The 15,974-nt window shown below is 41.5% G+C and overlaps 5 protein-coding genes across 5 annotated transcripts, besides 10 other annotated features; 2 read left to right on the top strand and 3 right to left on the bottom strand.

Moving 5' to 3' along the window:
• Positions 1 to 54: 54 nt before the first annotated feature.
• On the bottom strand, positions 55 to 2,219 carry PVX_122125 (hypothetical protein, conserved). Its single transcript, XM_001616938.1, has 2 exons — positions 1,779 to 2,219; positions 55 to 1,664 (listed from the first exon to the last, which is right to left on the bottom strand). Exon 2 carries the CDS (start codon positions 1,630 to 1,632, stop codon positions 790 to 792), a length of 843 nt encoding a protein of 280 aa, XP_001616988.1. The 5' UTR covers positions 1,633 to 1,664; positions 1,779 to 2,219; the 3' UTR covers positions 55 to 789.
• A 222-nt stretch (positions 2,220 to 2,441) lies between these two features.
• Positions 2,442 to 3,033, bottom strand: PVX_122120 (hypothetical protein, conserved; the record flags this gene model as incomplete). The annotated part of the gene is made up of 1 exon (XM_001616937.1): positions 2,442 to 3,033. The coding sequence occupies exon 1, from the start codon at positions 3,030 to 3,032 to the stop codon at positions 2,442 to 2,444; it is 591 nt and encodes a 196-aa protein (XP_001616987.1). The 5' UTR covers position 3,033.
• Positions 3,034 to 4,898: 1,865 nt separating this feature from the next.
• Positions 4,899 to 5,076: a microsatellite.
• A 131-nt stretch (positions 5,077 to 5,207) lies between these two features.
• Positions 5,208 to 5,253: a microsatellite.
• Positions 5,254 to 5,453: 200 nt separating this feature from the next.
• PVX_122115 (hypothetical protein, conserved) lies at positions 5,454 to 6,549 on the top strand (the record flags this gene model as incomplete). The annotated part of the gene is made up of 2 exons (XM_001616936.1): positions 5,454 to 6,238; positions 6,342 to 6,549. The coding sequence occupies 2 exons, from the start codon at positions 5,454 to 5,456 to the stop codon at positions 6,547 to 6,549; spliced, it is 993 nt and encodes a 330-aa protein (XP_001616986.1).
• A 544-nt stretch (positions 6,550 to 7,093) lies between these two features.
• Positions 7,094 to 7,183: a microsatellite.
• Positions 7,184 to 7,404: 221 nt separating this feature from the next.
• Positions 7,405 to 10,374, bottom strand: PVX_122110 (hypothetical protein, conserved; the record flags this gene model as incomplete). Its single annotated transcript, XM_001616935.1, has 1 exon — positions 7,405 to 10,374. One exon carries the CDS (start codon positions 10,372 to 10,374, stop codon positions 7,405 to 7,407), a length of 2,970 nt encoding a protein of 989 aa, XP_001616985.1.
• Positions 7,893 to 7,925: a microsatellite.
• A 298-nt stretch (positions 10,375 to 10,672) lies between the features above and the next one.
• Positions 10,673 to 10,733: a microsatellite.
• A 125-nt stretch (positions 10,734 to 10,858) lies between these two features.
• Positions 10,859 to 10,884: a microsatellite.
• A 54-nt stretch (positions 10,885 to 10,938) lies between these two features.
• Positions 10,939 to 13,565, top strand: PVX_122105 (hypothetical protein, conserved; the record flags this gene model as incomplete). Its single annotated transcript, XM_001616934.1, has 2 exons — positions 10,939 to 13,050; positions 13,300 to 13,565. The coding sequence occupies exons 1-2, from the start codon at positions 11,289 to 11,291 to the stop codon at positions 13,563 to 13,565; spliced, it is 2,028 nt and encodes a 675-aa protein (XP_001616984.1). The 5' UTR covers positions 10,939 to 11,288.
• Positions 13,176 to 13,196: a microsatellite.
• A 659-nt stretch (positions 13,566 to 14,224) lies between the features above and the next one.
• Positions 14,225 to 14,254: a microsatellite.
• Positions 14,255 to 15,412: 1,158 nt separating this feature from the next.
• Positions 15,413 to 15,439: a microsatellite.
• Positions 15,440 to 15,853: 414 nt separating this feature from the next.
• Positions 15,854 to 15,891: a microsatellite.
• Positions 15,892 to 15,974: the final 83 nt, after the last annotated feature.

Here is a 15,974-nt window from a genome sequence, read left to right as displayed (position 1 = left end):
AATACAGGGCCGCTTAGCGGGTAACCCAAACGTTCACCTCAAACCGATTTGTTAGCAAAAAATTGTCATCACAGCCGCTGCGCTGCTAATAGTAGGTTTGGAAAATACGACGGTGCAGGATCAGCCCACACAGCTAACACACATGGGAATACCTTTTGACAGGTCACTTCAGTGAGAAAGGCTTCCCACCAAAAAAAATAACACAAATGTGTTTTTTGCTTCTCCAAAAGGGAGTATGAACGAGTGAGTATTGTCCAACCCCTTACCCCCATGTGAGATAAAATTCCGTTTTGAAATTAAAAAAAATGTTTCCTCTTGATGTGCAGCAGCCTTGCTGACAAGGGTGAAGCAGGAAGGGGGAAAACTCAGACATCAGTTGTCAACACGCTTAGTTTATGTTGAAAGGGGCAGGTTGACGAAACGTGCATTCATAAATGTATCCGTGTGAGTACAAAAAAAATTCAACCCGAATTCGCAATTTTGGGGAGAAAAAATGTTCCCTTTTCTGGTAATTGGCAGCATGCCTTATTTTTTTTTCATGGGCGTTTTAATGATGCTAACTGGAGAAAGGTGACACTTGTGCTTCGTCCCATTTGAGGGCACATCTTTGTCTGCGTAAATGCCGCGTCTGTTCAATTTGTTATATGCTTCCCCAAAGGTGAAGTGCATCGTGCTGGTGAGCCATTTGTTGGTGTGCTAATAACCACCTCCTTTTTTTTTTGTGACGCCTTCTAAAAGGGCTAACAAATTTTTGTAAAGCAGGAGAGATAAGCATTTTACATACCTATCTCATAAGAGGAAATTTTCCAGCTCGATAAATTCTTGCGTATTTAATCGAAGTTCTAATTTTTCTTCTTCCCTATTTTCCGTCGCGACTGTGTTATCGGCTGTTTGCATCTTATCATCATCGGTGTGAGGATCCCAAACGGTTTCTTTTCTCCCCTCCTGTTTTTCTATGAGATTATTTATTATATTTAGGCAGATCCTCGGGATGTTCTTTTTATTAATTTGAATAGTTTGAATGGCACCCATCTGGGTTAATTCGCCTATGCAACCTTTGATGGTATGCAGGTTGGCGGTGAGTCTGCTGTCCAGCAGTGCAATGTTTGAGCGTTTGGCGGTGATATTCTTGTCCATTTCTTTAACTTGATTTTTTACAATTTTAATTTTTTCCTTCTTTACCTTAAGTAGCAATTTCAAGTCATTATTATGAAGTTCTTTTTTTATAAAAAAATTATTTAAAATTGTTAATGTGGTGTTATTCTGTTCATTGTGCATGGCATTTTTTTTAAGCACATCATTATATATTTCTTCCATACATTGTGTATTTTCCTTTATGAGTTTTTTTTTTTTTTTCAATTCTGCGAAGGTGTGAGTTATTTTTTTGTTTGCATTTTGGATGGCTTTACATATTTCAATGATGTCTTTTTTCAGCCTATTAATTTTGATGTCTGTCAGAACATTTTGTTTTTTTCTTTTCAGCAGAACTTCTTGTTGATTTATCAATTTTTCGTAAAGACTTTTTGAATAATTTTTTAGTTCCTGGATTTCTCTTTCCAGGTCCTGAATTCTTTTTTCCTTAAAAATGATGTTGCTTTCGATGTGTTTAATTTGGTTTTCCAGTTTACTCATTTGGGCAAGGGTTGCAGATGGAGGAAATGGTTCTGCAGGGGGGGAAGCCGTCGTGCAAATGTGTGCATAGGTGTAGAAGGTTTGTGAAAATGCGCTGTAAGATGTCTTTTGGGGGTGCCCCTTTTTCTGGGGAAGAACTTCCGCACCTCGTCAGTGTTCCCTTCCGTTGTGATTTCCTGTCAGGGGAAAGCGCTTCGTGGGGGCATTTTAGGGGGAAGAAAACAGCCGGTTTGGAAATCTACGTTTGGGGAGTTTCGCTTGCTGTTGCAGCTTGGAAGGGAGTTGCTCCAAAGGGCATTATTAGTAGAGCAGCAGTAGTGGCAGCAGCAGTGGTAGCATCACGCGCAGCAGTAGCATCACGCCTAGCTGACATAGACGCTGCCGCGTTTCGCGGGAACGACGCAAGGCGAGGCGCCCCTTCCACCGCCCCCTATCTGCGTGGGCATTCTCCAAATTTTAAAGCAATACACCTTTTTAAAAACAAAAGAGGCACAAAAGTTATCCCAAGGAGTTGAAATGGAAGGTTGGTAATCTATGCACGTGTGCCTATGCACACTGGGTTGGGCACATTTCGTGGGGGAGGAAGGAACAAAAAAAGAAAAAAAAATTAAGAAGAAAAAAAAAAAAAACAGTTTTATTGTCACTCTTCACGGAGGACAATTAAAAATTTTGAAAAAAAAAAAAAATTCAGCGTAACAAATGTGCAATGTGGAAATTTTGAAAAGCAGGAGAAATGTACAAACGCACGCTCAATTCGTTTTGCAGTAAAAATTAAGTTTGCGTGGAGTGCGAAGGAGCTAGAAGGTACTTTAATTTTTAAACAACTCTTCTTCTGCGTCTTCCAGAAAGGAGTGTATAGAGCATGCGCTGCTCGGTAGGGACTTCTCCTGACTTAGTGACTCGACTTCTTCTTTAATCATTTCCTCACTATTTAAATTGCACTTCATCGCCGTCTCATCATCACTAGTGTTGCTTTCAGGGTCATCCACAGCTTTTTTGTAATTATTTTTTCCATCTAGGTAGGCTTCTTCATTTGGTAAGTGCTCACTATGGTAATATAACTCCTCTGCGGTGACTAAATTGCACTGGCACATTTTGTCCAGCTTCTCCTGTGTGCACTCTTTTGTTTCTTCAAAGATGTTGTATTTTTTGTAAAAGGCTAATAATGGGGCGAAGAATGCCATGGTACTTGTTAACACGGGAGTGGAGGACACAGCACTTTGCGAGGCAACAGCTGCGGGTATGGCTGTGTTCGGTATGGCGGCTGAGAGGGGGGCCGTTGAGGATGCAACTGCCGGGGTGACGGCTGGGGAGAAGCTGAAGGGGATGCAACCGCAACATGTTCCTGAGCTGATAGACCCAGTTAAAGCGGCTACGAAGGAAGTTAAATGGTGCGGCATTCTGACTAGGGGGAAGGGGAATATACGCATACACGTGTGGTGTGGGTGGTTGGACTGCTTCCTACTGATTAGCAGTGGTGCGAAAAACTGCCACAAGGAAGTTAGGAAGCACTGAAAAGGGATGTAATGTCTATGGGGGGTAATTTTACGTGAACCAAAAATGTTTTTTTTTTTTTTTAAATAAAAAGGGTGTCAGTGAAGTTTTATTCTGTTCATTTTGCTAATCATTTGGCTTTTTTTTTTTTTTTTTTTTTTTCTTTGCTATTTCGAAATGGCGCTCTTCCGTAAGAGGGAGGAAAAAAAGCGCAGTGGCCGCTCCTACGCAGTGTGTTACGAAGATTGAATTGCCGAGCTGTGGTGGTGCATTTTCATTTAAAAAAATTTTCATTCTGGGTGACCAAACAATGCAACTTTTTACCGTTGACTTTTTTTCCTTTTATGTGGAAAATGAAGAAAAGCACCACCTACTACACCCCCAAGGGAAGGAAACGCCTGTGTAATTTTTTCTGCTATGTATTGCGACCGTTTAGCGAGGGGGTCAACATCAACGTATGTAAAGAATGTCACCACGCAGAGGAGTAAATCTGCTCATATTTTTTTAATGCGAGACAGAGTGATATAATACCTTTGGAGGGGGGAGTGAGAAGTGCCAAAATTTACATTTTTCAGGAAAAACATTTGTTACAGGGGTATGCTGGTGACATGGGTGTAATCACCCACCATAATGCGCAGAAGGGAAAAAAAAATAATAAGGGAACGACAGCAAAAGGAGCGATTAATTTAGCATAAAGGGGGATGTGGAAGGCGAGTACATTTTAGCGCTTTCTGTGCACAGGTGTAGGCATACTGTATTAATGAGGGCTCAACATGGAGATGCATAAAGGTGTCCTTCGCGAGGCATTTAAAAAAAATACAAAAATGGAGAAACATTTTAACGTGGGAAGAAACATTTTTATAAATCGAATATCCTCATTTGCGTAAAATGGTGACATGTCTGCAAAGGTGTTATTGGGGCAGTATGGCATTAAGGTGTCCACAAATGGGAAGAATTTTTTTGCCGCCTTCGTAATCGACTTGTTCGCAAGTTGCACACCGCGCTGGGGAACAAATGCATTCATTTTATAAGGGGGGAGAAGCAAGCGGGCAGCAAATATATTTACAATAAGGGAAAAACTAACCCGAGGACAGTAAAAAATGAACATAACGTGAGTGTTTTTTTTTTTGGTAAGTTTTGAATTCATATTCCTACGTTGTGGCATTAAAATGAGGAAATTAATCATGTCCCTTTGGGTATGCGTTCTCTAAATTTTCTGCAAATATGTATATATTTTTTTTTTTTTTTTTTTTTTTTGCATAAGATCGTTGCGCGATTGGTGTAACGATACAAGTTGAGCGGAGCTGGAGGCATTCCCTTTTGCTAAACCTGCCATTTCGCTGACTCGTAATGGTTGCCTATTTAACGGTTTTGCCTCCCATTTTTTCAACCCAACTGATTAAAATGTTTTTTTTTTGAGGGGCCATTCAGATGGTAAGCCTTTTAGCGCATTTTCTTTTAATATAAATAAAATTCCCCCTTTTAAGGCTGCATATCTTTGTGAGCGCTATTTTCTACAAGTGTGTGTGGATAGGCCCCTTGTTTGGTCTCCCCTTCGAAATGTGCGCCACGAAGTAGCTTTTTTTTTTTTCTTTTTTGCGCCCTTCTGTGACGGCAGCGATAAATTGGAAAAAAAAAAAAATTTACGCATCATACGGAAGGATAAGTTCGGGTACGCATCCGCATGAGGGGCAAAAATTATAGTGGCAAAACCATTTTTTTGTGAAGCGTGTATCAGTGAAACCAAGTAGGGGCGAATTTGTTAAGGGGAAACAGAAAAGAGCTTCCAGAAAAATTGCTCTGCGTCACGTGGGGTTATTCATGCCGCCATTCCTTTGCACGTGCGCGCAGGGAAAAGGTGAGAAGCCCTAAAGATTTGTGAATTTATCGGGGGAGGAATACAACCCCCAAACGCACAAAGTGTATTACTATGACCGAAGTTACAGCCATGGAAATGTGAGAACCACTGTTTTGTTGCGAAAGTGTACTTCCTCTAAATCGGTGGATGTAAGACCCTTCCGCCAATCGGGTAAACGCGTATGCAGGCAGGGGTAACTGTGCTTGTTTTTGCTAGGCGGTTAAGTGAGAAGCGACAGGGGGGGAGGGACGAATCGGCGGAAATGACGTGTGGGGAGAGCCCGAACGGAGCGACGGCGCGGCAAAGCCAGCGAAGTTGACGAGGATAAGGGAGATAACGGATGTAACGAAGATAACGAAGCGATCTGCTACCCACTGCCCGCTACCGCTACCGCTACCCGCAACTGCAACTTCAACTGCGAACATGAGCCACGTTGGGGGGAAAGGAGGCAAGCCCTGAACTGCGCAAAATGGATCCGAAAAACCACGTGCTCTTTTGCAGCAACGCACTGATGGAACACAGAAGAGTAGCGAGCAATTTCCTTCCCACGTACAGAGAAAAAAGTTACGATTATGAGAGGCACCAAGATGTGGTATCGCTTATTCTGTCGATGCTCCCTTTATTAATGACAAGTGTAATTCACCTTTTGATAAAAACGAATGGTTACTATATTGGGAATTTATTCCTAATGATAACTTATTTATTTTCTTTTTTTTTCTTCATTTTGTATTATTACAATTCTTACGCAGTGTTTGTCCTTTTTGTGTTTTCCTCCTTTTTCATATCATTGTGTTTACACGAATTTGCCCACGCGCTTGTTGCGTATAAGTACGGAGACATTACGATGGTTTACAAAGGCTACCTCTATCTGGACATTGCAAATTATTTAGACATTTTCCACACGCTTATAATACCTTCTATAACGCTGTTTATAACCGGCTTTGGCCTACCAGGGAATTTATATTGGATACAGCTACACTTTATAAGAAGCAGATTTCAGCTGTCATTTATTTATTTATCGGGCCCCATATCAGACATTTTGTGTATCCTGCTAATTGTTTTTTTTTACAATTTTTACTCCTACGTTAGGAATAGCAAAAATTTAAGTGTGCAGCCGCACTCCATTTTATTCATATCCCTTGCCACTGCTGCTTCCTTCCTGGTGGACTCCTTTCTTTTAAACATTTGTCCAATTTTTGGCTTTGACGGATGGGGGATCGTGGAGCCCTACCTCCCCTACTGTGTGAATAGCCTGTAAGGAGGGAGCAAATCGGCTCCATGCGAGGCAATGGAAACATGCCCATGCCCACGAGGGCTTACACATATGTGCGTTTCCCCCCCCCCTTTCCCTCCGCAGAATCAACGAAGAAATTGTGAACACCTATTTGTCCTACATATGCCCCCTCCTGGTTTTTATATATTTTAACTTTATCGAAACCAAGTACCTCTTCTTCACAAAGATTGTTAACTTTATATTGGCGCGCATCCTCGGAATTGAAATTTCGCACGTGACAATTGGGGTCAGCGCGTTTCCCACGTTGTATGCGTACCTCAGAAATGTGTAGCGTTCCGGGGGCGGTTACCCATTTGTAATCTTTTGGAAGTTTTTCCTACCCCCTTTTTTGTCAATTTTTTTCCCCCGTCTTTTTGGTAACTATTTTTTTTCCCCTTAATATTTCCCCCTGAGTGTAAGCGCATAACGGGGTGTGTGAAGTGGGCATAAAACGACCCCCAAAAATGGATCCCCCAAAGTGGCCGCATACCCCCATGCTTTAACGCTTTCGTTTAGCGAAAGAGAATCGGAAAAGTGCACCTACGTTAGGGAAGCCATTACGATGGGTACCGGTTGGCATGTGAGCCAGTTTGCCTCCATTTGGCACCACTGTACGAGGCGATTCGGCATTGTAACACTTTCGTGGTGGATAAATAGTGCTGTTCGCAGGGTCCCCAAATGGGAAGCCAAATCCACGTGCACGCTCTTATGATGTTTTCTTTTTTTATGGTAACTCTTGAAGGGGAACACACCGAATGGGTGTCTCCCTGGAGGACTCGTTTGCAGTTTTGTGTGGAAATTCATGAATAAGAAAATGTATGAATTAAAAAAGATGCTACACAAGTGGGCATTATCAAGGGATGGAATAACAATGTACGGGCATTTTTTGCCAAGAAAAAAGGGAAAAAAAACTTCTCACATGTAAATTCGCAATTCACACCCAAATGGGGAACACCCATAGGTGTGCAGGCGTAAATGCGACATGCATTAAGCTCACATTTGTTTTATTTTATTTTATTTTACTATATTTTATTTTATTTTATTTTTTATTTTTTTTTTTTTTTTATGCACTCAGTAACATTTCGTGTGGTGGGAGGGAAAAAAGGAAGAAAAATAAAAAAAAAAATTCACAAGGTGATGTTCCATTTCATCGCATGTGATTGTTTATTATTAAAAAGGGTCTTAATAAATCTTTAAAGTACAATGGCAATTTATCGTAGGAACATATTTGTGCCTTGTAATCATTCTTTTGGAATAAATTAATATTTATATTAAAAACGGAATAGTAGTAGGCAGAAAATTTGTCAATTTTGACAAGTAAATATGTAACTTTCCCACTGTATGAATATTTTTTGCTTGTAAAAGTGGGAAACATATAGTAGCAAAGAAAGGAAATCAAAAGGTACCTTAGTGAGAGGAACATCACGTAGCAGTCTCTATCGATATTTCTTTCAAGTAGGTAATTTTCATCAGTATTTACGGATAATTTGTATTCTTCTATATATTTGTTTTGCGAATCCTTTTTGAAATTATAACTCATAATATAATTCATGCATTCCTCGATATGAATACACATTAAGCTTAACAAATTATATTTCAGCATTTCTTTGTCCTTTTCTGGGGGTATTATAGGCTCTTCTGTGGCACCATCATTGAGATGGAGTACTTCGCAGTTTTCGTAAAGAGACAAAGATTTGCATAAACGAGCCGTGATTAAAGAAAAGAACAGTATTTTACGAGGATATGCCAGATTTTTATCATTCATGATGTTGGCAGTTATGTATAGCATATCATAAATTTCGCTCAAGTTGGCTTTGCCATTATCGTCATGAACATCGCTGCTGTTGTTGCCGCTACCGTTGTTGCCGCTTCCGTTGTTGCCGCTTCCGTTGTTGCCGCTACCGTTGTTGCCGCTACCGTTGTTGCCGCTTCCGTTGTTGCCGCTTCCGTTGTTGCCGCTTCCGTTGTTGCCGCTTCCGTTGTTGCCACTGCCATTTTCGCTGCTGTTTCGCTTGTAAAGAAGCAGGGACTGGAGAATGGTCTCATAAAAAAGGTGCGTCTGCTCCTTAATCATCGAGTTCATTAGCTGCATATCTCCAAACAGGTAAAATCTATCTATGGGCAGAATGGACTCATTCGCGTTGTTCAGCGCATCGTCGTAGTTTTCAAATTTGTAGCTTTTGATAAATTCGATGAAATCAGGGCGTTGTACTATTCCCTTCAGGGTACTATATTTATCCATTTGCGTCTTCTGTTTGGCCTGTTCAGTTTTGCACCATTCGTTAGAAGTAGCGTTCGTCTTGTTACCAGTGGTTACAACTTGTTTGTCCATTTTTCTTTTCATTTCATGGGAATAGTAGACATCCAAGTTGTAGTCACATCTCTTCAAGCTAACGTGAAATTTGTGTAGAAAATTCATCGTCTGAGCACTTATTTTTATATTATTGTTTATCCTAAGCACATACGCAATGGTTAAATTGGGGCCACACTTTTTCGTGTACATAAGATAGCACATGGCGATTATTAAGCTTATGCTGTTGTTCTTTCCCTTCGTCTGATAGGTCATACCCTCGTTGCACACGATTATGACATTTCCATTCTGCAAGCTTCCTTCGTAGGGGTTACTCAGCCATGCCATTTTCTTTGATGGTTTTCCACCTGCACCAGCGTTTGGCTTCTCCATATCTTGTGTTTCCTCTTTTACACCCTTTTGCAAATCTTTACTTTCAATTAGAGCCTTGGATTCCACTGTAGGGCTATTTTCGTGCAGATCCACATTTTGCAAAATGCTCTGAATAATGTCATACACCATTCGGACGTCCAGAAAGTTTTCATAATTTACAGACTGGCGTTTTCTCGTTTCTGAAATTTCTAAAATTCTTTCCATCACATTATATGTCACGTATTTTATACGTTCTACGTTATTCACCTCCCGTACATTGTCCGCAAAATCATACACATAGTTTATCTTCAAATGGCTCTTTATGAACGGATTGGAAATATGCACGTGAGTTCCCACGAAAATGTTGCTGCAGAATTTGATGGGGTATTGAATATTCGCTTGGAAGTTGATAAAGGCCGATATGTTTCTGTTACGTCCATTTTTCGGTATACATAAAAAGAAGTATTCCTTTTCAAAACTTTTATAGCCTCCCTTTAGGAAATAGAAGTTAGCTTTCACATTGGCGAAGTGGCCATACAGCAGGCGATCATAACGGGGTCTATTTTCAACACGATCATTCGTATAATAAAATATTACCTTTGCGTTTTGTTTCAACTCGATTTCCTTCTTCATTTCGGTGATTGTTTCTTCGTTTTTTATATGCACAGCATTTTTTATATGGTAATCCTTGAATTTAAGTTCCACCTGAAGGTCAACGAGGAATAAGTACTTATCGATTCCTTGGTCTAGCAGCTGCTGGAAGTGGTTGTACAGGTGGGTGGGGGTTATCGTTTTGATGATCATCTTCGCGCGCAGGATTTCCATTTCCTTCTTGGAGATATTTAGGGGTTTCTTGGGTGAGCAGTTCTTGGGTGAGCAGTCCTTCGGCTCGTTCGTCTGGTCGTTCTTAAGCTCATTCGTCTGGTCGCTCTTAAGTTCAATCGTCTGGTCGCTCTTAAGCTCATTCGTCTGGTCGCTCTTAATCTCATTCGTCTGGTCGTTCTTAAGCTCATTCGTCTGGTCGTTCATAAGCCCATTCGTCTGGTCGTTCTTAAGCTCATTCGTCTGGTCGTTCATAAGCCCATTCGTCTGGTCGTTCTTAAGCTCATTCGTCTGGTCGTTCATAAGCCCATTCGTCTGGTCGTTCTTAAGCTCATTCGTCTGGTCGCCCTTAAGCTCATTCGTCTGGTCGCTCTTAAGTTCAATCGTCTGGTCGCTCTTAAGTTCAATCGTCTGGTCGCTCTTAAGCTCAATCGTCTGGTCGCTGTTAATCTCATTCTTCTGGTCGCTCTTAAGCTCATTCGTCAGCTCACCCGGGATGTTACTCAGCAAGTCGCACGCCCCACAGTCGAGCTCCATCCCTGCACCCACATTAGCCTGATTGGTCTCTGTCTCCTTGATTATCTCCCTTTTGACTTGCTCTTTCAAAGCCTCAAAATTTAGGCACTCATGCATGGTGGCTGCGACTTACGATGTTCCAGGGGGGGGGTCACGGGGGGCTTAGTTTTGGTCTTTAAGGAAGGCAATATAGAGCTACTTTCCTTGCACCACGAACCCATTGAATATGTACCAACTGGGCGTGTGCTCTGTGCACGATTAAGAAGGGGGAAAATTGGAAAACTGCCCTGGGGGGCGGGAAAAACAGGAACGCGCAAAAGGGTAGAGCGAAAGTTGGGAGAGCAAAAATTGGGAGAGCAAAAATTGGGAGAACAAAAATTGGGAGAACAAAAATTGGGAGAACAAAAATTGGGGCGCGCAAAATTGGAGGGCGAAAATTGGGAGAACAAAAATTGGGGCGCGCAAAAAAAAAAAAAGGTTCAAAACAGTAGCGGGTAAAATAGATGAGGGGCAATTTATGCAGAGCGCTTGCCGGTTTGTGCTTCCCTAAGTGCGTTGCTCAAAAAGTTGCATTTTTTTTCATCCAAAGTTTTGAAGATTCATGAAAAGGGGCGTTTAAAGCAGAAAAGAGGAATGAATTTTTTTTTTTTTTTTTCCTTTGCAATATAACGTGTTTTTTTTGTGGAAGAACGTGCCTGCGTGTATGCCTCTTAGCAGTATGCAGTGGGAAGATTTCTAAGCAGCGAAGCTTCTAAGCTGATAAACTGCGAACGTGAGAAAATGCAAAACAGCAAAACGGCAAAAGGGCAAAACTGAGAAAATGCGAAAATGTGAAAATGGGAAACTGCTAAAAGCGCAATGTGCAGAGTAGGATAAAATTTGATAAAGGAGAAAACTTAAAATTTGCGACATACTTTCGTATGCTTTTAGAAAGTTGAAATTATTTTTGGTAAAATTTATAAAAATAAAAAACACATTCGTAATTTTTTGCGGCTTTACAAAAGTGACGCGCAAACCGAGGTGGCGCAAATATGAAGCTGCCTGGCGGGAGAGACGACGGGGAAAATGAAGGCGCAAATGAAGGCGCAAGCGCCGTTTTCGCGTACGGTGATGGGTGTTCGCTTGTTTTGCTGATGGGAGATAAAAGGGATAGGAAGGACACCCAAAAAAAGGAGTACCCCGCTATGAAGGAGTACCTCGCGCAGAAGGAGTACCGCGCGAAGGAGTACCGCGCGAAGGATTACCCCGCGAAGGATTATTCCGGTAAAAAGGAGTACACCTCGAAAAAGGCGTACACCCCGAAAAAGGAGTACACCGCGATACGGGGGTGCGCAGTAGAAAATGCCTACTTCGATGAAAAGGCGTACACCGGGTGCAAAGCCAACCAAGGGGAGGAGGCCCATAAAAACGACGCAAGCGTGGTAGAGGGTGGAAAATCCAAGAAAAACGAAGAGAGAGTACTCGCAGGAATGATCAAGATCCTTGAGGAAATGAAAGAGAGTGATGATGCATCTAATGCTGTAGATCCTGGGTTCAACCCAGATGGTCAGCAGCAAAGCGCTAAGTGCGCTACGCAGGTGCAAAATGGAGAAGAAGCTACCCGGAATACGTACCCACGTAGAGACGACACAAAATTGCATGTAGGCTTGGATTACTCCTCTTTCTACCTTGATACCCCATATAAAATTATTAAGTGCATGAATAAAGGTAGCCATTTTCTTTACTGGGGTAGTGACACACTGTGCGGCCAAAGTGACCAAGTGACAAAAGAGTTTAAAATGAACGAAATGAAAAAAAATAACTGCGAGGAGTTAAGAAACAGTAGGTTCATTTTTTTTGATAGCCAAAAGAAACTACTCGTGCTAAGGTATAACATCAGGAAGAACAGCTTTAATTACGTAAGTGACAGTGACCCTATTTATGTGTACTTTTATCAATTGCATGAAAAAAATTTTTTAGATGATAATATTATTAAAGAAAATAAAAACTCCCTTTTAATTTACCCCTACACATATGTGAAAATATGGGAAAGCTTAACTTGCTACATTAACGAGGAGGTCATAAATAAAATTGAGCCGGTTAACAAAACCTTTTGCTCCTCCTTCTTGGAAGAAGAAGTGGAAGAAGAGAAGAAAAAAAAAAAGGGGGGTACGGATTTGCGTAGGGAGGAAGAGATGAATCTGTGCAACCAGCCCTACATGTTTTATTCCGTGATTCCCAGGTACCCCGCAAGTAAGACTTACCCAAAGGAGGGGAGGGTCAGCGGCGGTAGTCGGCATAAGAAGGAAGACAACGTAGGGGTGATCACTGCGGAGGGTGACGGGGCAAGCAGCATCAATATGGGGGGTGACGGGTCAGGCGGTATCAATACGGAGGGTGACGGGTCAGGCGGAGCAGGCGGTATCAATATGGAGGGTGACCATCCGGTTGACCCAGATGAACCGCCCAACGACCATCTGGACGGGGCGAACGAGAGCTACTTCGAACGCATCGATGTGGACGCCAAACATAAGAAGTATGTGCCGTCCGACTTAACCATCATCCATCTGGAGAAGTATTGGATTTTGAAGGAGATAATTCAGCAAGAATATACTTACGTGTATTATGAGAATGAAAAGAAGGAAGGTTTTCACAAGTTTGAAAATAAGCTTTTCTACATTTTGGGCGAATTTCAGTTTGCCTATATTCTCTTCCATTTAGGCTTTAACTACCAGTCCTTCGTTCAGTGGCGGAAGCTGTTTGAGCTCCTCTCCAATTCGCAGCACTTGGTGACCAACTTTGCAGGTGAGGGGGGTTAGCAAATGGGAAGTTAGCAACGTGGGGGATTAGCAGCATGGGGGGTTAGCAACATAGGGGGGTACAATTTTTTCGCGCAAGGGGGGATAAGAGCCACGGGTTGGCTGCTGTGTTGGATGAGCTTCGTATGGGCAGCTCTGTTTCCGTTGTTTTTTAGTTTCCCCACGTGTGCGCGTTTTCCCCATTTGTGCTCGTTTTCCCCATTTGTTCACTTCCCCCCCCTTTGTTCACTTCCTCCCCCCTTAGACTTCTTCGAAGAAGCCTTGAGAGTCATTTCCATCCACCTCAGCTACCTGAGTGATGACTTTTTTGACAACACCGAAAACAGTTTTATTCTTTTTGGAGTTTACAACATATACGAAATAGTTAGTGGCGTGGGGGACGTGCAGGAGGGCATAACCAACGTGATGAATTCCATAGACTCTATAATTTACGCAAAGCTGGGGTTACATTTGCCCGACTTGTCCTTTGTGTATGAAGAGTTCCAGCCCACGTACGTAGATGACGATTAGCAGTACGAGGGACGGGCGGTGACATGGCGAGGAAATTCACGTGAAGGAAAAGCGAGGGGCTTACATAACCCATCAGTTGTGCTACCTCCAAATTGGGTTGCACCACGCTGTCGGGTTTTTCCTCCATGTGATATTTTTACGTACAAAAATTGTGTGAAAAAATTCCGTGTGCAAAAAAAGTGGGATAAATTTGTTTTGTTTTGTTTTGTATCATGTTCGAGGGGAGAAATCCACAGCGTTTATCTTTTTCACTTCGTTTGCTTTCGTTTGCTTTTATTTCATTTTTTTTCCAGTTTTGCTACGCTCTTTCAGTTCCCTTGGGGATACCTTTTCGCGCAGTAGCATTTTACACCGAACAGTTCTTACGCGTGCGCGGAATTTGTTGCATGTGCGAACATAAATAAATTTGTTCAGCTGAGCGGCGTATGTTCAAAGTTTTTTTTTTTTTCTTCTTCCTAATTTCGCAGAATACGATATGTTTTTATTTTTGGTCATTTTCGTTCTGTGCATTTTCTTATCCCCTTGATCAATTCTGCACGGCGTTAAATTTTGAAACAATTAATTGTGCTGAAAATTGGGAAAAAATGTAGCGGTGCTGACAAGAGGCAACTAAAACAAATGAGAGGTGCCCCCGTCCGTCGTGACCATGTTGCCTGGTTTTATGTGGCCTTGAAGCCGAATCTCCAAGGGGGGTGGCAAGATGGAGAAGCATAAGGCACAACTAAGTCGCTAGCCGATAAGGGGCAGATTAACTTAACGGATTACTATTCCGCATAAATTTCACCAACTTCAGAGGGGAACTGACAAGCCGTTTCTTAACTTTGCCACTTTAGTTACTGCGCGTTTTGGAAATGTGCACAAAACGATCAGTCGATTATGCACATGTGTGTTTACCTGAATATGGGATTGATGTACTTTTTTTTTTTTTTTTATCCTATATTTATGTTGCACTGTGGTATGCCATTTTTAGCATGCCATGTGTGCCGATATTCGCAAGCAGTAAAGTCCACACAGTCGATGCTGTAGAAATGGAATGCAAAACTGTCGAAATTGCTACTATGAAAAATTAACAAGTTGGAGAAACCCCATGCGGGAATAAAAAATCGAAAAAAAAAGCGAATTACTTATCAATATAAACAATATATAATTGTTAACTTACCCCCGCAAACGATTTTTTCTTCTTTTTTTTTTTTTCTCCACCCCTTTGTGTAACCCTCATGGTTATACGTAACTGTATCTCTTTTTTTCTTTTCATTTTCCCCTAGATTCCTCCTCCCACTTAAAAAGCAAACGTTGTTGTGAATATTTCCACATAGGAAATGGGAAGAGGCACAATATACATAATGTATATGCCCACAATTTATAGGCACATGTTTTTCTTTTTCGGTCGCTTCAAAGTACCTCACATTTTGCTGCACTGCTTTTTTTTTTAAAAGAACATAACAGCTAATACAGCACACGTGCGAAAAAAAAAAAAAAATATACCAAAAAAAAAAGAAAAAGTATGAAAAAAGCATGGTATAACTTGTTCTACTGTTCAGGTGAAATTTTTGCCATGTAGTGAAGCCCATAAAAATTGCATCATCGCATTATGTTTTATGTGAAAAGATATAAATTATCATAGCAGGGATAAATGAAAAGGGAAAGCACGTTGTGACTTTTTCGTTTTGTGCCTTCATTTTGGCCCCCATTTTTTCGCTTTACTATTTTTTTATTTGCGTATTTTCCCGCAAACTTCCACTGGAGAAATTAAAAACGCAAGCGCAGGGAAAAAGCGCATAACTTTGTTTTACAAACGACTGTTTTAGCCCCCGCTGGTATGCGTTCGTACACCGCAGGAAAGGAAGTGTTTACCCCCCTACATATGCGTGTACATTTATAGCTCTATGTTTGCGTGTTTATATGTATGTTACTATGTGCCCACGCTCATAGGGATGAAAAATTAATATATGCGCATTCCACGAAATTGCACTGAAATCCGTGCAGGGGAATATCCATTTATCGTAGTGTAAACTTTGGCACAAGTGGAGAAAAAAAACGCCCATGTTATATTCGCGTGCGTAGTTGTGGTAGGAAAAACCGCAACTCTCTGTGTATTTGCCCACGTAACGCTCTTTCGAACCATGCGTGAAACGCATAAGGAGAGTAGCGTCACTCTTTCTCGCGTTCACACACCTGCATTTCTTCCCTTGTCAAATTGCCCATTAGTTGCGTAACCCTTTGTTTTTCGCGTTAGTTTTATTCAGCGCGGCGTGGTTTACCCGTTTGTTTTTGCCATTGTTTTTTTCCCTCACCTTTTGAGCACACATTTTTTGCCTCATTTTTTCGCAATCGCCGTGCACATTTTTGTTTTTGATGCATCCGCAATTCATGCAGCTGGCATTGTGGGTTTCCTGCACGAACACCCAT

The sequence above is a fragment of the Plasmodium vivax genome, chromosome 14 (genome assembly GCF_000002415.2).
Source record: "Plasmodium vivax chromosome 14, whole genome shotgun sequence".
NCBI classification, from domain to species: domain Eukaryota; phylum Apicomplexa; class Aconoidasida; order Haemosporida; family Plasmodiidae; genus Plasmodium; species Plasmodium vivax.
Note: the sequence above shows the minus strand (reverse complement) of the source record. Positions and strands in the feature narration are given on the sequence as shown.